The sequence below is a fragment of the Lates calcarifer genome, linkage group LG5 (genome assembly GCF_001640805.2).
Source record: "Lates calcarifer isolate ASB-BC8 linkage group LG5, TLL_Latcal_v3, whole genome shotgun sequence".
Classification (NCBI taxonomy): domain Eukaryota; kingdom Metazoa; phylum Chordata; class Actinopteri; family Centropomidae; genus Lates; species Lates calcarifer.
Window position 1 is genome coordinate 24,932,496 of NC_066837.1, and position 20,652 is coordinate 24,953,147.

The 20,652-nt window shown below is 43.6% G+C and overlaps 1 protein-coding gene across 3 annotated transcripts; it reads left to right on the forward strand.

Moving 5' to 3' along the window:
- Window positions 1-328: 328 nt before the first annotated feature.
- pcdh10a (protocadherin 10a) lies at window positions 329-20,387 on the forward strand. 3 transcript variants are annotated; one of them, XM_018663074.2, is made up of 5 exons: window positions 329-3,534; window positions 4,882-4,940; window positions 5,546-5,652; window positions 16,294-16,454; window positions 18,679-20,387. In XM_018663074.2, the coding sequence occupies exons 1-5, from the start codon at window positions 988-990 to the stop codon at window positions 18,730-18,732; spliced, it is 2,928 nt and encodes a 975-aa protein (XP_018518590.1). In that variant the 5' UTR covers window positions 329-987; the 3' UTR covers window positions 18,733-20,387. The 3 variants fall into 3 exon arrangements, with proteins under 3 accessions (XP_018518590.1, XP_050926784.1, XP_018518589.1); XM_018663073.2 differs by having other exon boundaries at window positions 330-3,534; window positions 16,294-16,677; XM_051070827.1 differs by lacking the exon at window positions 18,679-20,387 and having other exon boundaries at window positions 16,294-18,665.
- The last annotated feature ends 265 nt before the right edge of the window (window positions 20,388-20,652 follow it).

Consider the following 20,652-nt stretch of genomic DNA (forward strand, 5'->3'; position numbering starts at 1 on the left):
CAATCAGGATCACAACAAATACAGGCACTTTTTTTCCCCCCAAATATAATATTTCAGAAACACCAGCATTCCCATGGCAGCTGCAATATTATCTGCACACAGCCCCCCACCCCGATGCCAAAACTGTCACGCACTATTATTCGACTTTCTTAATTCACTGGATGTGTAAAACATTTAATTTCCCTGCTACAACTGAGGCTGGGCCCGGAGGAGAGAGAAAGAGAGAGAGGGGAAGAGGAGGAGAGGAGAGAGGAGCGCAGCGGCACTTAACTGGTTTTGTTGTGAGGGCCCGATGTGTGCTCTGGCTGGCGTCGCGGAGCCCCAATCAGGTGCCATTACACCCGGTGTTTGAGAATACCATTGGCTGGTGGGGAAAGGAGCTGTGCGCAAAACCAACCCCGCTGCTCGCACTCGCCTTACAGAAGCCGAGCTGAGAACATCATCCGCTTTGAGCGCTTAGGCGCAGTGATTACATCCTCACAGAGAGAGATAGAGAGAAAGTCATGTTATTCGCCGGGCTTTATTTAGAAGTTGAATTCGTTATAGTTTAGTCGGCGCTGCGTAAATAGAAGTTTTTTTTCTTGCTTTCCTTTTCTGCTCTGTGTGGAATTTCCTGTTTTGTTTTGTGTGTGACTTTTTTTCTGTGAAGAAGAGGCAGTCTGTTCTGTGCACAGGGAGTGTTGGCTATGCGTCCTGGCTCCAGCCTTGCAATGTTTGCGCTGACGCCAAAACTCACAGACCGGTGCAGAATTGATTAAAACAGAGAAGCTCGGATCAAATGGCTGTGCTTCTCACAGCTGAAACGACACAATGTTCCACTGACCCGAGGCAGAGGAGAGGAATTTTAGAATCGCACAGCCTTGTTGCTGTTTATTTCACTGCCTTTTTACGGACAGAGGAAATGGGAAATGCTCATTTCTTGTAAGAAAAAGGAATAACACTCTTTTTTTCTCCGTCTTGAAGTGCACTTTGGGAGAGGGAGAGGAGATGATTTTGTTAATATTCCTGCTCTCCATCCTGGATGGAGCTGTCTCTCAGCTACATTACTCCGTGCCAGAGGAGCAGGAGCCTGGCTCTGTGGTTGGGAATATCGCAGAGGATTTGGGGCTGGACATTACCAAACTTTCCGCTCGCCGCTTTCAGACGGTGCCTAGTTCACGGACACCTTATCTGGAGGTGAACTTAGAAAACGGTGCGCTCGTAGTGAAGGAGAAAATCGACCGGGAAGAAATCTGTAAGCAGACCATCCCGTGCCTACTGCACCTGGAGGTGTTTCTGGAGAACCCGCTGGAGCTCTTTCGCGTGGAGATAGAGGTGATGGATATCAACGACAATCCACCCAGCTTTCCCGAGACGGACATTTCCGTGGAGATATCGGAGAGCGCCATCCCCGGGACCCGTTTCCCGGTGGAGAACGCCTTCGACCCCGACGTGGGCACAAACGCGCTCAGCACATATGCCATAACGAATAATAACTATTTTTACCTTGACGTGCAGACGCAGAGCGACGGGAACAAGTTTGCGGAGCTGGTGCTGGAGAAGCCGCTGGACAGGGAGCAGCAGGCGGTGCACCGCTATGTGCTGACGGCTGTGGATGGGGGCATCCCGCAGCGGACCGGGACGGCTCTCCTGGTCGTGAAAGTTCTGGACTCTAACGATAACGCGCCCACGTTTGACCAGTCCGTGTACACTGTTAACCTGCGGGAAAACTCCCCCGTGGGAACTCTGGTCATCCAGCTCAACGCCACGGATGTCGACGAGGGACAAAACGGGGAAATAGTTTATTCTTTCAGCAGCCACAATACCCCGCGGATAAAGGACTTATTCAATATTGATGCCAGAACAGGTAGGATCGAGGTGGCGGGGGAGGTGGACTATGAAGAGAGCAACACGCACCAGATTTACGTCCAGGCTAAAGATCTGGGGGCTAATGCGGTCCCTGCGCACTGCAAAGTGCTGGTCAAACTCATGGACGTGAACGACAACACACCAGAGATCGGTTTCAGCACTGTGACCGAGTCCGTGAGCGAGCAGGACGCCCCCGGCACCGTGATCGCACTTTTTAGCGTCTCGGACCGGGACTCCGGCGAAAACGGACAAATGAGCTGCGAGATATTAGGAGACGTCCCCTTCAAGCTCAAGTCGTCTTTTAAAAACTACTACACCATCGTGACGGACGGGCCGCTGGACAGAGAGAGCACTGATTCGTACACCATCACCGTGGTGGCCAAAGACAAGGGTCAGCCGTCGCTCGCCACCAGCAAGTCCATTAAAGTGCACGTCTCCGATGAGAACGACAACGCGCCCCGTTTTACACAGGCTGTTTATGATGTGTATGTAACTGAGAATAACGTGCCCGGAGCTTTCATTCACGCCGTGAGCGCTTTGGACCCTGATATAGGACAAAACGCTCTTATCACCTACTCCATATTGGAGTGCGACATACAGGGCATGTCTGTGGACACGTATGTGTCCATCAACCAGGACACCGGCTACCTTTACGCGCTGCGCTCTTTTGATTATGAGCAGCTGAAGGAGTTTAGCTTCATGGTCCAGGCTAAGGACTCAGGTGCAGCTGAACTCTTCTCCAATGCCACTGTAAATGTGATCATAGTTGACCAAAATGACAACGCTCCCACTGTAATAGCCCCCATCGGTAAGAACGGCACAGCCAAAGAGCACTTGCCGCGCTCTGCGGAGCCCGGCTACCTGGTGACGCGCATTGTGGCCATGGATGCGGACGATGGCGAGAACGCACGGCTGTCCTACAGCATCCTGCGTGGCAACGAGATGGAGATGTTCCGCATGGACTGGAGGACAGGGGAACTGCGGACAGCCCGCAGGATCTCTCCCAAGCGGGACCCGCAGGGCTACTACGACCTGCTGATCGAAGTGAGGGACCACGGGCAACCCCCTCTCTCTTCCTCCGCCAGCGTGAGCGTAATACTAGTGGACAGTGTGGTCGAAGGCCGCAGTGGGGATCGCGGCTCGGCCTCCAAGGCGAAGGAGACCTCCCTTGACCTCACTCTCATCCTCATCATCGCCCTGGGCTCCGTCTCCTTCATCTTCCTCCTGGCCATGATCGTGCTGGCCGTGCGCTGCCAAAAGGACAAAACCCTCAACCTGTACACGTGTCTGCTGGCCGGTGACTGCTGCCTGTGCTGCGGCTCGTGCTGCAGCAGGCAAGCTCGCGGCCGGAAACAGAAGAAGCTGAGCAAATCCGACATCATGTTAGTTCAGAGCACTAACGTGACTTCGGGGGTGGGCCCCGTGGGGCAGGTGCCCGTGGAGGAGTCTGGTGTGGGCGGCGTGGGAGGGGGGTTTGGCTCCCACCATCACCAGAACCAGAACTCCTACTGCTACCAGGTGTGTCTGACGCCGGAGTCCGCCAAAACGGATCTGATGTTCCTCAAACCGTGCAGCCCCTCTCGCAGCACTGACACGGATCACACCAACCCTTGCGGCGCCATAGTCACGGGTTACAGTGACCAACAACCGGACATCATATCCAACGGCAGTATTCTCTCTAATGAGGTAAGAGAGGCCTGAATCAGCTCTTGTCGCCCAGGGCTCAACTTACCTCCCCCCTCAGATGTATTAAACGTGCACAAAACTGTGATTTAAAGGGTTAACCTAATTTTAAAGATCCTCCAGAAATCAACAGCTGTGCCCGCCTCGTGTCAAAGCGCGTTATCCATTCAGGTCACGCGCAGCAAAAAAGTCTCAGAGAGGATGGAAATGGTATATCTGCTATTGACTTCGGCTGTTCTGCTCAGTGGCCTTTAATCATTGTCATGCGTAATAGTGATTGGACACGTCAATGGCTAAATCCCGTGTGGCCTTTTAGTTTTATTCGCGATAGACTGCTGTCAGATCAGCCTCTATGTCGTGCGCAACAGAGTGTGACAGAGATTTTGACTTTAGACATAAAGTGTATTTAAATCTCAAGTCAGAACAGCAGGTTCGAAGACTTTTCTTATTTTGATTTTTTTATTCTATATTTGGTGATAATGATTTCATCTGACCCATCTCATTCTCATTCTTACTTTGTTCATATATTCAAAAATGTTGAATATTTGCCTCACCTGTCTGGCAGAGTATGGCGCCTGTAATCACACTGAGTCTCAATATGTAGATACTTCATCATTACGATGAAGGGGACAATTAATACAAAATTACACGCCAGGGAGTTTGTATGGAAAAGTTAGTTTGGTTACATTAGAAGCCCACCCCTCCAGCTGCTCTCCCTTAAGCACAGAATAATTTAGTTTAGTTCAGTTTGTAGAGTTTCTGATGACAAATGTCAACAGAAGAAGATAAGATAAGACTTTATTTATCCCACTTGTGGGATAAGGGGAGGGGACGAGTGATTCGACGGCCACTGTTTTGTGTTAAGCTCTCTGCGTTCTGCTCGGACGTGGAGCTGTGGAGTTGGGGGGCCTCTTTTTTGTTGTTGATTGCGCGGTGCGGCTGGAGTGGAGCCAGACAGCCAGTCACAGCCCTGCCTTTGCTGTGCGTTAAGTATTCCGCGCACGGCGCAGCACGGCAGCACCGCGAACAAAGGTTGTTCAGTTTCAGCATCGCGCGGCTCAATCATTTACGCATTCAATCGCCTCCTAACCCACTCTCCCCTTGCTCTCGTCTCCTCTCGCCCACTCACTCACCAAGTGGATGCGCGCGCCGCCGGTACTCCCCCACCCCCACGCCTCGCGCACGCCACAGCTTCTTCTTCATGCCACGCAGTCTCACGCTCTTAACCAATGTATGCATATGTGATCAGCTATAATGCCCCATTTAAACACAGAACCTCCTCGTGCCATGTTTATTAATGTTTCTATTTGGCATTAACATTGATCAAATGTGTTTCTGTGGCTTTTCTAGACAAAACACCAACGAGCAGAACTCAGCTATCTGGTGGACAGACCCAGACGTGTCAACAGGTAGTGAAAAGCTCACTCTTTCTCTCTCTCTCTCTCTCTTATACCACACACACACACAAATACACACACACACCTTATTATTACCAATGTGCAAAGCCTAGTGAGCCACAGAGCATCAGAGGACCTCTAACATCCAATAGGCCTCATGGATCCACAACCTGTTCACATATCTGTAAAATTGAATATTACACCCATCAGTATGAATCCCGTATATTCCGCATCGTTAATTGTGGCTTTGAGAGGCTACATGGTTCCCAGTGTATCCATAACGTTCATCTTCAATTTGGCATCAGTCCCATAACTGACAGAGCAGTGCCTATTAAAGCCCTAATGCTGGATTTCATTACATGCCATGTGTAACATCCAATTTAGACTCTTGACGGCCACCGTGACTGTATTAATGTGGTGTTGATTTCTGATTCTCTCTCTCTCTCTCCATCTCTCTGCCCCTCATTAAATCCTCCTCCTCCTCCTCATCTCCCTTCATCTTCCCCTTCCCAATATTGTATCTCAACCTCTCTCTCTTTCTCTGCCCTCTTCATTATTTTCACACCTCTTTCTCCTCCTTCTCTTGACACGACTGTCTGCACCCCCTCCTCCTCCAGTTCGGCATTCCAAGAAGCAGACATTGTCAGCTCCAAAGACAGTGGTCATGGCGACAGCGAACAGGGCGACAGCGACCATGATGCCACCAACCGGGGTCATTCGGCTGGTGAGTGAGTCTGCCCCCCCACCCTACATCACATAATTATACTGTCATTTCAGTGCTCAAACACACACACATCCCTCCTTGCCTTAGTTTCAATACTGTGTTTGCAATTGTGAATGGGATAATGCTGAATTGTTGGTGCGGACCGGTGACTTTTAATTTCCTTAATTTGGGAGTGTGCAAAGGCCCGGGCTCCGGGGTTGCTGGCTGGCTGGCATGAACAGCCCCAGAGGTGTTGATTGTATTTCACACCCGGGTGAAAGGGAGGAATATTTGGGGGATTCTATTTTCTCTCTTTCTCTGCCTCTTGCTTTCCCCCTCTTTCTAACTCTGCTGCTGCTGTTTCACACAGTAGCACTGAAAGCATGGCGACTCGCGGCGAGGCAGTGTGAGGCCCATGGTGCTGTAGTGGCACGGATCAATAGGTTCACTCAAGTGAGAGGGAAAAGGCATGGGGGCTAAATTGATATAATAAGATGCATTTCAATCGGCCCCGCAGTGGGTCTATTGTACTGCCTTTGTTGGTCACAGAGTCAAACACATTAGCAGCTTTTTCATTCTTTGTTTTTATTTGCCAAAACCTTGTAGCTTTGACAGATGTTAAACCAAAGGTAAAATGTTGGAATTAGAGAACATTTCCCCATCCAGACTCTCACCTCAGGTTTATTTACTGACTCCCATTTCTCTTCTACACTTTACGGTGCAGTAGAAATTTTTTAGACAAGGCTTTAGGTCTTATCATAAGCCTCCCCCTTGTTCTGTCTAAAATTCTATTAGGTTAGTACCTGTTTATTGATCAAAGTGGAGTCAGACAAAAAGCGGAGCAATACAAAATCTCATTTCATATTGAATTGCCCTTTCCTTCTCAGGGATTGTTCCTCATGGCTCGTGTAAGACCCCTGCCTAGACCACAGCTTGCCAAATATCATATCAGTGCTGGGAATACAAATAGAGCAGATTAGATAGGTGTTGCAGGATGGTGAATGGTCCTCATCAGGCTCCACGGTGTTTGACATTATTAATGAACCAAGCCAAAATAGAGAGCCAATATGCAGCAGTGATAGTGTCACTCCCTGCCCTCGCTGATGAAACAGGCTGCGAAGGTCAAACTGTGCGAGACTGAAATGCAGAATTGGATGAAATCCAGACGCTCCATTCTTTCTCTATCAAGAATAAATTGTTTTGTGAAATAGATATCAACTTGGATGTTTAAATATACATTCCAGGTTGGGTATCTTGCATCAGAATGTGATCTGTGCATAATGTGGAACAGCACAGTCATGCAGAGTTGACTGCTTCCTAAGCTTCTCCACTCTGCAATACCTGAGACACACACAAAAGGGGGGATAAAATACAGAGCATGTGCTGTGTGCGGTGAATAAGTGATATGCATTTAGCACATTCAACTAGCAGGTAACTCCAGGCTTCAATAAGGAAATATCCATGACATGATAGTCTGAGTTTCTCCTAATTTCTCTTATGTGGAATATTGTCTCAAAAACCTCCTTGTCGAGTTTACTAGCACAGTTACAGGATCACTTTTATGAACCAATATCATGTTTCCTCAGCTTCATTTGGCTCCAAGTCTGCTCAATTGGCACCGGCCTGGGAGCGTACCCAGTTGGTGCTGTACTCTGTATTTCATACGAAGAAACCCACATTTGTTCCTTGTGTTGGATTTAGAAGGGAACAGCTTACCGCTCCATGGGAGGTAATATCACACGACTGGTATTTTGGAAAGAGGGACACTTGAGTTTCACAGACTTCTGTAAACAAAACCAGACGGTGTGTGTGTGTGTGTTTGAATGTGTGTGGGTGTAAAGGTATACCATTGTCTGATTTAGTATGTAGGTGTATACATGATACCTGTATGTAATCTGCTTGTGTCTGCGTGTGTTTCACAGAGGAGAAAACAAGGCTCGGTGATGATGTCTGTATTGAAAAGGAGTTTTCCTTTGAGACAGTGCTCGGGGAAGCTTAAATGAGATTCAGTTTAAGAGGAGAGAGTGGTAGCTAGTGCTTGGAACTCTGCCAGGTGTATATTGCCTCTATACAGGCAATCCTATTGCTCATTTATGTCTCTGTATGTATATGTGTTTTTTTTTTTTTTACTGTGTAAATATACAGGGATGAGAATGTGGTTGGATGTCTCATGTGGGTCGTATGCTATGTTTGTCTATGTTATTGTGCGCGGTTGCCTATATGAGTTTTGTGCTGAGTGCATGTCCTTAAGTAGAGAACCAAACTGCATCAGCCTGAGCCAGGACTATGTATAGACCACATGTACTTTTCTGTCTTTCTGCAGCGTTTGTGTGCATAAGCAAATCCTTGTGTGCACATCATGCATATACGCATTTATATTTAGCACGCATGTACATATACTTGCATTCTGTATGTGTATGTGTGTGTGTGTGTGTGTGTGTGTGTGTGTGTTTTGTCCGACACACGCATATTCTCTCCCAGGTTTTGTGGCAGGGTCTCATCCTTCATTCTGTCTCCCCCACACGTTGGCTCTCCGCAACACTCGGCTGATCAGTAATTCATTTCTAGAACCTTTGCATAGCAATTATCAAAGGAGGGTTAGAGGCAAGGTTTCCTCACGAGACCGCGCGGCACACTCTCCCTTTTCGTGCACCTCGGAATATTTCAAATCAAGAGGAAACCATTTCCAGTTGGCATATCATCAACTACACCTGCCGTAGCTTCCCGCTCGGCCGCTTGTGTGACACTTTCGAAAATAAGTCTGCTGATGTGGTTTTAAATCAAAGGGACGCTGCCTGTGAGGCTGGGATATCACCAGATACCTTTAAAAAGTAGGCAAACGGCCTTTCTGAAGGCAGCGTGTCTGGAGCGAGGCACCACAGCTTCAGGACCAAAAGCAATATTGATTGACTGCTACACCTTTTACCTCCCCACACCCCCTTTAAAATTTTTTTTGAGGTTGTTTGATTCATATTAGACACTATTTTCCTCATTATTTTCTTCATCATCCTAATAGAAGATGGCAGAAAGAGTGAGTAAGGAAAACAAAAAAGGTAAGAGAGGATGAAACAGATAAGAGAGGATGAAATATTCATCAGAGAAAAAAAAAATCTGGCATCTCAGAAACATTCGCTCAGCTGTGGAAGGCTGCGTGACGGGTGGGAGACTGGAAATGATCATTATCGTGACGTTTGTTTTGGTGAGAACAACAGCCGTGACAAATGGGACAATTAAATCACTGTGGCAATGGTGTATTAGATGGCTGATTATGAATTAGTGGTGGGCACCGTGTTGCAGTTTCCCATGTCACTGAGCTGTCAGAGGAATTTAGCATACAGGGTTTGAAACACCCTCCGTTCAGGGCCTAGATACTGACAAAACCGGGGGCTGTAGAATGAATGATTGGGACAGGAATATAGATTCATGTCAAAATAATATGACACAGATTTATGCCTGTGAATCCAGAGAACACAAAGAAAGTCTCCAGTTTAGTTGAAAAAAGCTCACTTAATAAAAACAATTAACAGACCTTACTTAGTGTGAAGGAAAAGATGTTGGGGGAAGAAAGGCTGAATGCAGTCAAAAGACAAAAACTTTGCTTATGTAGTTATAAAATGACAACAAGAACACAAAATCACAGGCCACTTAACAGAAAACCTTTTAGTCAAGAAAATGTCTTTAGTTTTGCAGTCAAAAGAGAAACATCAGACTAAAGCTGTGACGAACAATTCACTTCATTGATTTCCCTGCTGATGTCAAAAAATATTCTAAATCCCTCCCAGAGCCGAAGGTACCATCTCAAAATTTCTTGTTTTATTCCACCAACAGTCCAAAAGCCAAAGATATTCAGTTCACCATCATGGAAGACAAAGAAGAGCAGCAAATTTGTACATTTGAGAAGCTGGAACCAACACATTTCTTTTTTAAAATGTTTGCCTGGAAAACGACTCAAAGGATGACAACATCAGTCAATAATGACCTCTGGAGGGGGTGATATAGTTAAAATGCTCATACAGTCTGTACAGCATCACACTCAAGTCTTCAAAACCCACTAGCAGAGGAGAACATAAAAATATCTCAATGTGACATGAAAAAGTAAAAATCTATCGCAGCAAATAGGATAAAAACATTGCCTCATTAAAAAATCAATTTGCATTTTGCCAGGAACAGGTGGAGATGTCTCCACTTCTAGGCTGACTGCTTTGTTGAATATCAATAACAGTCAGTAAAAGTCAGAGTAGAGAAAGGGAACAATCAATCAGTTTGATTAACTAATTGACTAGACTCTTTAGATTCCTGCAACTTGTCTTCCTTATCTCAAACTGAACAAAAAAAACAAAACAGTTTTGCATGACCTCTTTATAGCATTGTTAGGTAGGTGGAAGAGTGTATTCTTCACACTTACTGAGATCTGTGTGAGAGAGAAACATGAAGAAACATGAGAAGACCACGCCCTGTAATGATTACCTGTACACTGAATCATCTTGTCAAGTGTCTTGATGAATGAGTTTTCTGTATGTATAGGCTGTGCTTTATGAATCAACTGAATGGTGAAGTAAGTATTCCCAACCCTGAAATGCATCCTCACTGTCAGCTCCAGCACGCATGAATATATGGCTTGAATAAGCCGAAAACATAGGATCAAAAAGTGAAAAAGATGCATTTACACTATTGCCTCAGACAGCAGTATTGGATATTTATTACTGAGGTGAAACATAAGGCTGTAAGACTAATGGAAATCTCAGCAAAGTCCTGTGAGTCATAAAGATGCATTGGCCATAAGTAACACACATATCATCCTTTCTGCCCAGAGATTTAACATCAGTGAACATCTGCTCCAGCCAGTTTGCAGAGCTACACTTCCTACAAAAAACATGAAATATGATGTCAAGATACGTGTTGGTAATGTTTAAAGTGATCTACGACTAGTACCTTCATTTACACTGTTCATTAATATAGTCCAGAACAGTTACTAAAAGGAAGTATGACAGGTTACTCATGGGTTTTAAGCTAACACCCATGTTACCCTAACCTATTGGGAAGAACACAAAGGCTTTGCACAGTTCTTCTGTGAAATGGGAAATTGTTAAGCATTTTGGGTGTATTCACTTGCAGTTTTTCTCCCAAACAAAGTAGCATGGGTCACTGGTTTCCAATGCTATCCACATACATTTGCTACTCAGCTACTCAGTCAATTAGCTAGCAGTTGGTTAGCTCAACAAAATGAATATTAAGTTGAGTTTGCATGTGTTATAATATCCTAAACTAGCCTAGCCTAAAATTTATTTTGGTTGTAAGAAAGTTGCTAATATGTTGTAGATAATTTCCATGTATATATTAGCTTGTAAAACTTGTCTGACAGACTTTTTCTTCCTTTAACAATATATATTATTCTGTTGAATTCAATGTTATCAACTCAAAGACATGATTGCAACAAGGAAGAAAATAATACCCGACTTGTAGAGTTGCCCTTGAAGTGCAGTAAGAAGGTCTCAGCATATACACTCTTATAAAGTACTGTCTGATCAAGGCTATATACCGTAGCATGCTGCATTCAAAGGATGAAAAGCGTGCACACCAGAGATCAATTGTCATTGGTCATCCAGAAGCTTTGCTCTAAGAATATATAAGGGGCCATATTAATCAAATGGACATTGTTAGGGCAAGCAGCCATCTTGGCTCTCCTTCACAGCCCAGTTACAGTGCAACAAACATTGAAAATGGTAGCTGCCTCTCAGAGACTCAGAACAATTTTTCTGTCTGTCATTACTGGATATGGTGGGAGCCATCTTGCTCTGTTTTGGCCCTGGGAGGTCTCTGGTTTACTCATCATAGCCTCACTGGCCAGCTCGTGTAAGGAAGCTATGCTACTCCCCTGCCGTCCTGAGCTGCTGTCCAAATATTGACATTTTGTGTCTGTATTCTCCCTGGAACAGTGGAGGACAAGATGAAAAACAGAGGTATGGATAGAAGACACCCTCTACCTGGGGGACGTGGAGTGTTTTTTTTTTTTTTTTTGAGAGAGAGAGAGAGAGAAAAAAAAAAAACAAGATAACGATAGAGGAAGAAACAGGCAGAGAGGATTAAATGTGATAGAAAGTAACGAGACCGAGAGAGAGGGAAAGATACAAAGGGACTAATAGAGATGGAGAGAGAGAGGGAGACAGACAGATGAATGAGTGTGGGGAGTGACTGCAAACCTGAGCAGCAGCACATATATACCCACAAAGTGAATTCAAACATGGGGTTCATGTTTTCCCAGGATTTTTGTTTTCCTTCATTTCCCTGCTCCCAGTTTCTGGATGTATGTCAGGCAGCGCAATTAGTCAAATCACACCCAAGAGGGATGTCAGGAAACATGCAGAGATGTAATGAAAAAAAAAGAAAGAACAGGAGTGCTGATTGCTTGTTAGCAAGCAGGTTGTGTTTGCATTATGTAGCATCGTTTACATCTCCTTGGGTGTGCGTCCGTTTGTGTGAGCGCGCGTGTGTGTGTGTGTTCCCCCTGCCTGATGAGGTCACGATGAGAGATAAGGCTGCTGGCAGGGCCTGTCATTGCCAGTCACTGTTTTGGTTGTTGTTTTGCTTCCTGCCCAAGGAAGAAAAGGTGCTCCACGAGGATCAACAGCCACTGGGTGTCATGTGCGCGGCCTGTCTGTCTGTTTACTTGTGTACATTTCCATATCTCCAAGAGAGTATTTTTAAGCGTCTGTGTGTATGTGTGTGTGTGTTTGCAAACATATGTGTTGATGTCGCTGGTTTTTTGTAAGAGTTTGGAAACTAGTGACGAGAGTTTCTCCGAGCCTGATGCACGGTAAACAGTGACTGCTGCAGACTATATTTACACATCATCTCCAGAGTACAATGCGCCCTTGTGAATGCTTAATAATATACTCAGATATGAGCGATATGGAACAAAGTGAGCTCTCTCTTAATCCTTCCACATTAACTCTGTATCTATCTGTATGCTTGTCTGGGTGCTTTCTGCTTAGTTGCTTCTGTGTTTGGTTTTGCACCTGTGCATCTGTCTTTCCACTCATTTGTTTGTACATTTAGAAGCATATGCACTGTGGCTACAAACCACTTTATCTGCACAACAGCACAGAGATGATTGGAGGGCCTGAGGTCAACGCCCTTGTGCGTCCAAGGAGGTAATTAATTTACAAAAAGTCCATTAGAAAGCTAAGCACTAACGTTAAGGTGGGAATTAACAGAAATAGCATGATTTATGTGCCCCCAACCTTTAAAGACAGCATAAATATACATCAGTTCCAGTGGTTAATCAAAGCGAAATTTAGTAAACACCACTCATAATCCCCCCCCCCAATTTCAGTTTACCCACACTATTCTGGATAGAGCTTTACAGATCCTTGTTTTGTTCCCCACCTGATCTGCTCGCTGACGCACAAACCCACACGTGCTAGAGTTGGTGATGAAAACAAACGAAGCCTTTGGCAGCAAAAGCTCTGACTATGTGCTGATTCTGTGGACCAGACAGGAAAGACATATCATCAAGACATATTCAAAACTTGCTGAATAAAACACATTAGATTACATATGTGAAATAAAAGTCAGCCCATATATGCAGTTGTGTTTTTTTTTTTTTTCTCTTTGCTTGGTTTTTCTGCAGTTTAGGATGCAGTAAACTCCATGTGTCCCAGAGGAGAACAAGGTTGCACTGTAATGCTCAGTTGATATAATTAACTCTACAAAAGTTTAGGAATAGTTTTACATCTGCATTTTTTTACATTATCTACATTTATTCTCATTCATTATTAAACTGGGATAGGCTCAAGCCCCACATGACCCTGAACAGTTAGATAACAGGGTGTAGAAAGTGGAGGGCTGGATAGATGTTAAAAACATTTCTGTATGATAGGGTTTAAACAGATAAAGACTCATTCTTAATTGGAGATTTTTCATTTCTGGTACTTAAATCAAAGTCCTCCCCCTCTCTGCCCACCTCTGTCTAACCCCCTCTCCCATCTCCATCTGCGAGGCCCGGGTCTCCCCCCGTCTTTTCTGGCCATTGCTCTTTCCATCTGTGATTGCCTGGGTCTTCCCTCCCTTTCCTTATGGTTCCTGCAGTCTTGCTGCTTCTCCTGCCTGCTGTCTTCGCTGTCTGTGAAATCTGTGATCCCCCTCCCTCCCCCCCGTCTGTTGTCTCTTGTCTGTGAGCCTCGTGTCTCCTCTGGCTCTCTGGTCACTGCACAGTATTGCTGCCTGTCTCACTCCCCGTGAGGTCTGAATTAGCAACACGATTAGATCCACACAATGCACACAAACGCACACAAAAAAATTGGTCACAGTGGTAGTTCTATTAAACAACGTGTTGACAGCACTGTCGTTAATAATATATAGTATTTACATATGCACTTGATGACATTTTCAGTTAGAATAACTTGTGATATTGTAATAAATGAAGTCTATCTACATCTATCTGTGATGCATGTAAGTTACTTGTTTCTCACATTTTTCTTGACCCTTCCTGCATTTAAGAAATTATGATAAAATTGGTTATCACACTTCCCATTATAGGTAGATAAGTAGGTAGATTAATTAAAAAAAAATAAAATAAAATGAAATAAAAAATCCTATCTAAATCTCTGTGTTATTGTTAATGCATTCACCTTGCTCAGTTCATGTTTCATTTCCTTGATAGAGATGATAGCTAGTGTTTTACAGCTCACTGCTTTGCTCATGTTTTTCATGACGGTTTGTTTTTTTTTAAGATAAAATTAACAGTAACTAAAAATACATACATTCATTTGGACCCTGGCAGTTGAACAGCATGAGGACAGAATGTTGAGAGAGGTTTTAGGAAGAAAATCACAACAATAAAGGGGGGTGGGGTAAAGGATTTCAAAAAGTGAAGGAGACATGTCCCCCAGTCCCCAGTGTCATAAGAGGAGCAGTTGATGCTTCAGATGCATTGTTTTTTTAATTCATTTTCACAGTTTTAGTCTCAGACTTGTTAAATTACCTTATTGAAGGGACATATTTGAAATGCACGACCCAGTAGAGCAGTAGCCTTCAGTCTGACAGAACAAACGAAACAAAAATGAAAACTTTGACAGTGTGCACTGCTGTATTTATGACCAGTGACACTTTTTCCCCTATTCTCGCCTCTTTCACTTTAGGCAAACATAATCCATAATCCATGACAGGCTGATGTTTTGAGATTTAAGTCTTAATATGCAGGGGAGAGAATGCGGAGAGAGCATGGAAAAGTATTTTCTTTCCTTAAAGCTGCAGGTCAAGGTGAGGCTGCCATATAAAAAAACACACATTTTTTGGGGGTAATATTAAGTTACCATATGACTTCATTGGGATGGTTTTATTGATTGGTTCTGAATATTAAATGTTTTACATGGTATTCCTCCAAGATTATTCCCATGTCTCTGTGTATAAATACTCAGCATAGGTTTATCTTTCTTTAGCGTAATGGCTATTGATATGTATATGCTTACATTGCATTGTTCTGTGTGTGTGTGTGTGTGCCTACTTTTAGTAATAGAGGAACAGTAGTATTATCAGCAGAATGGATCAGTAGAATAGATTTGTGTAAGTAGACCCTTTGATCTGACGCCCTCTCAGCCTCAGGGAATTACAGATTACAGATTGTCCGCTTTCTTTGTTTCTCCATCTCTTTTTCTGCCTCTCTTTCCCCGATGCATCTCTTTCCTCCTCTCATCCTAAGCTGGCCGTTTTCCCGCTTTGATCGCGGCCTTTCCAAATCCACATTTCCTCACACTGTCCTGGGCTTTTGCTGGGAAAAACCGGCAAAACTACAAATCCAATCTGCGCACGAGTAGAGAATGGCTGCAGGGTCTCATTATTATGATGACTCTGTTCATGTCTCTTGTTCCTTTCTCTTGCCTTTTATAATCTCTCTCATACTCTCCTTCCCCCCCCGTCCCCCTCTCTTTATTCTCTCTAAGAGAGTGTAATTAACATAACTGGTACCTCTTTCATTCTGGTTGTGTGTGTGTGCGTGAGTGTGTGTGTTATTCTATTATATCATTTCAGATGTTAATTTAATCTTTTTTATGTTGATATTTTGTTTTTGGCAGTAGCTCTGTGTCAATTACACACTTTGTCGGTTTGTATAGGGATGATTGACATTAGAGTGTGATTAAGCACCCAGTGAACATTTCGTTGGGTTTTTGTGGCGCATTTCTTAAGGTAATTGTCGTTTTTTGTGTAAGGATGATAGAATATGGATTCACATTTTGTCTCTTGGTGTTTGGGGATCAATTGTGAGTCTGAGGATGTTGATGTGGAGAGGGGGTGAAATGTTTTCGCAACACCACATCACTTTGATTGCACATTTCATTCGGAATGAATGAGGTGAGGAGGAAAACAAACAATTCGCTTCATCAATGTTGGCCTTGTCTCTTTGATGAATAGCTTTTGCTGCACTTTTTCTGCTTGCGACATTGGCAAATGATTGCTAACTTGTGTTCTCTCTTCTGGTCTCTTTCTCTCAACCCCCCCCCCCCAAACTCCATATATCTGTGCTGCTCCTCCACATCTTTTTTTTCCATTTACTTATCATGCCCTCATATTTCTGTAATCTTCCATTTACATTTCCACCGTTCCATCTTTCCATACATCATCCCACTTCCATTTTCCATTCCTCTGTCTCTGTCCTCTCTACAGGTGCTGACCTGTTCTCCAACTGCACAGAGGAGTGCAAGGCCCTAGGCCACTCTGACCGCTGCTGGATGCCGTCATTTGTGCCGTCCGACGGGCGCCAGGGGCCGGACTACCGCAGCAACCTGCACGTGCCCGGCATGGACGCCACACTGCCTGACACTGAGGTACCCTCCTCCGTCAACCTGTCTGACCAGCTCACCATGACCTCGTCCACCACCTCGTCCAACGATAGGTCATTCTCCACCTTTGGCAAGGACGGTCAAAGGTCACAGTCACACCACAGCCTTCACCATCACCTCCATCAGCAACAGCAGCAGTACAGCTCCAGCACGCTAGAGAGGAAAGAATATGATAGGGGGACCCTACCGTACAAACCCACCTTTCTCTGTGAGTATCAGTATGAAAGTTCCCTGGGACCCTATGACTTTGGTCTGGTCCAGTACAGATACTAAAGAAGGGGACAATGAATCTGCCTCTTGATTCTGATCTGGACGTTTTATGTTGTTTATCAACTTTTATTTCTTCTATTTTTAAGGAGTTTTAAAAATACGACTTTGTTGTATTGTTTTTTTGTTCATTTTTTTTTGTAAATTATCATTTCTTTTGTCGAATGTAAAATGTCACCTATTACTGCTAACTCCCCTTCTCCAAAACCCCCCTTTGAAATTTTCAAGCTAACCCCATCCTAATTCTAAATACTGTTTGTAATCATGTGACTTATTCTAAAATAAACAAAATTTAAATTGGATTGTTAAGCTGCTTTGGCCCCTTTTTCTTTCTTTTTCCTTTTCTCTAAATTTTACCCCTCAAAAATTTTATTAATCTGATGCTCATATAAGTAAAGGTCACCAACACATGCACACTTCATGCTTCTCTTCTTACCATCCTTAACATGCACACAATGAAACACTGTTTGTGGTTTGGAATGCAGTTTGAATGTTCAGAGAGGAAATAAAAGCTAGATCATCTCATGTTGTAAAGGACATCTTTTTCCATTTGCTCAACAACAGAGTTCTGCTCAAGCACGATGACTTCCCTACTGAATAGCTTGAAAGGTGAAACACACAACCCACGCTTCTCCTTTTTTCACAAGGATTGAAGTCCATTTTGTTCTAAAAAGGAAGTCTCTAGCATCTATACTCACTCACTTGTGGATCAATACCTGACATAAAGAAGGGTGGGTGAGGTGGGCTGTCAACCATGAGGTCAAGTTTCCTCAGCTGAAAAAAGTCACGCACACAAGTTCTCTGTACAAGAAACGGAGGGAAACTATTACAGTATAAAGTAAGTTTAATTTGGCAAATGAAATATATTCATGTGCATTGGGGTAAAATTGAGTTTCTAGCTTGCATTTCTAAAGAAACTGAATGGGATTCTTATGAAAAGGATGGCAGGACACTTCTTGCCGCTTTCAATTGCTTTCCAAGCTCCCACATTACATGAATATTCTATTAGCTCTAAGAGTAGAGAATGGATTCGATATACACATTCAGTAGAGAAGTCATTTCCAGTCAAGTCACCACCATGTTAACCATCATCCTCCATGATACTGCATGCTGACTGTGGGGCTGTCTCTCAGGTAAACGATGAGCACCATAACCTGCTTTTCTTTTTTTTTTTTTTTCTTGTTTGTGACTTAGCAAACACAGCCAAGCAGTATTCCTCTTGCACATCAGGTCTGTGTGAAAAATAATTGGTATTTAGCCTTTAGGTGCTAGAGCCTGCTTTGCTCCAAATATAGTTGCCTGTGCGTCTGCTCATCTCGTCTGCCTTGCAGGGTTGGGATAAATGCACACCATATTTGCTCTGCCAAAAAACTTTATTTTATTTCATTTTACTTTTTTGATTTATGATTTCTCCTGTTTTTTCCTGGTCTGTTGGAATTAATCGACCCCACAATGCCACAGCGAAAGGTTTTGTTGTTCATCAGTCTGTAAAAAATATGGGAATAGTCCCAGAGGCTGAGGGTCTATGAACCAATAGGCATCATGTTCTACTTTTAAAAATAGCACTGTATGCTACTACTGGCTATGGCAATGCTCTGATCACCAGGGTTGCCTTGATAAAGGGTTTATAAATGTTTAATGATCCATTTATAGATAATTAATGAAGCAATTAGTGCTCTGTGTATTTTCTATGCATGCATTATGTAGCCACCAAATTCTGAACAATTTATCTTCGCTGATGGACATGTTTTTACCCAATTCCCAAATTAGTTTTAGCATTATACTGCAAGGACCAGCCTTTAGGGTATATAAATAACTTCACAGAGAGTCCTTTGTGGCATGTATCCTTCAAGAGATGGTATTTCGAGCCGACTGTGTCACTAAAAAGTCTCAAGGGAAAGGGTGTCATTTGTCTTAACGAGTGTGTTCTCTGTCTTTCCAGCCCGCAAAAGGATTTGCTAGCTCATTCCACGTGGACCTGTCGGAGACAGCGTGAATTTCTGTACCAGACCACCAACACTGATGCTAGAGACAGCAAAATAAAATTAAACAAACAGCAACCTGGACAACAGCAACCTTGGTTAAACTTCATTATCTCGGGTGGCGAACTGTAACGAAGCCTTGGCAGTGGTCGCCGAGGGAGGGGAGGAGAAATAAATACTGAGTAGCTGTAAACCTCTAGATATCGGAGGGGCAATTCAAGGCCTTATTCCTCTCAGCAGGACTGAGACCAGGGCCAAAAACACTCGACATGTGAAGATTATAAAATCATCAGCAGAAAGAAGAAAGGAACTGAAACGAACAGAGGAATACAAAACAAGTGAGAAGAAAAGAGACCAATTAACTCATAGAGGTGTTTTTTTCTGACTGAGGAGTTAGCCTCTAGAGATCTGTGTGTGCCTGTTTACACGAAGAAAAAAAACAAATGTTTCTGTACAAACTACAACCAACGTCACACGGAACCCTTTAGCTATTTCTATGGTCACCACTAAGCCAACTGTACAGAGACTGGGGGGTGGGGGGGACTGACAGCCAGAGTGAAAGCGAGAGACGGCGCGAGAGAGAGACAATTAGACAGAGAGCCGGTGTTGTACAGGTATGAAATGACACAGAAAAAAAAGAAGGAAAAGGGGACAACGAGAGATGATGTGCAGTACTATAAATTCTGTATCTCCGGTTTTTTGACTTGACTGTCTTTATATAACTTCTCTTTTTTGTTTCTGTTGTTCTTTCTGTGTGGTTCAAATGTGCAGACTCTGACGTATTCCAACTTACAGTTACACACAGGAACATGTGGACCACCCAGGTTCAGTTCTCTTTCAAGCTTAGCCACTTCAGGAAGGTGACTTTAACACATATACACTGTGTAGAAAAAGGAGCTAAAACAATCCTCATGTTCAGTTTATCAATAATATATCACAAATGAATGTTCTCATTTCTACACTAGTGACATGAGTGAACAGTTTTCAAGTTCCTTCCTGAGCTGACTGCAGAGAAAGTGAAATGACCCTTTACAAGGATGTGGTTCCCTTAACGCCATTGGCCTATACATAAACAATCAGACACATTCAGTGGTTTTTATCATGTGTGCAAAGTGTTTACTGTGCTATTTTAAAAAGCTTATAAATGAATATAAATCTATATATATAACTATATATATACAATATACTTTTTTTCTGAAAACTGTGTAACCATTGGTTAGTTTCTACACCTCATACTGTCATTCAATCTAATAATACCAAGTGCTACAAAATCAAGACTTGTATCGATTAAAACGAAGGTGGAGCGCTGCAGCCTAAAAAGCAAACCCCCTCGCACCAACCATGGATTAAGTTGATGTTCTTATTTGATTGTTATTTTTCACAGTTTACAGACGCTGGGCCTTGTTGTGTGTAGAGAAGACACCAGTTGAGTTGTTTTGGCCTGTTGTGTATTTTTACTAGCAGAATATATGTTCATGTACAGGAAGGGGGACTATCACAATCGAGCTAGATATCAAAGGTTTTACAATCATACAAGAGAGGCATACACAGATTAACATGGACATAAACAGACAACACATGGTGAGGTGCAATACAGCACACACCCACATACACACTTGCACATATACACACAGGTCAGGTGGTGATAAATAAAGTGTCATTGAAGTTCTTTAATGTGTGTTTTGTCACGTTCACCCGGGAATAATATCATGTAAGTGATCAATAAAACTAAGAGCCTGCAGCCATGCTAGCAGCTCTGTGAGGCTGTACTCTGGCACTCAGGTGTCTTTGAGCTAAATGCTAACTTCAGCATGGTAATATGCTCACAAGAACAATAAAAACATGTTGATGCTAAATAGGTGTAATCTTTACCATGTTCATCATCTTATTTTGATGTTGTTACATAAGGTACACACTGAACATTAAGTACAGCT

What these genes read in the sequence shown, in the direction of transcription:
- pcdh10a (XM_051070827.1), top strand. Translation starts at nt 988, where the DNA reads ATGATTTTGTTAATATTCCTGCTCTCCATCCTGGATGGAGCTGTCTCT. An exon ending in GCAGTATTCTCTCTAATGAG is followed by an intron (nt 3,535 to 4,881) that starts GTAAGAGAGGCC and finishes TGGCTTTTCTAG; the next exon opens with ACAAAACACCAACGAGCAGA. An exon ending in CAACCGGGGTCATTCGGCTG is followed by an intron (nt 5,653 to 16,293) that starts GTGAGTGAGTCT and finishes TCCTCTCTACAG; the next exon opens with GTGCTGACCTGTTCTCCAAC.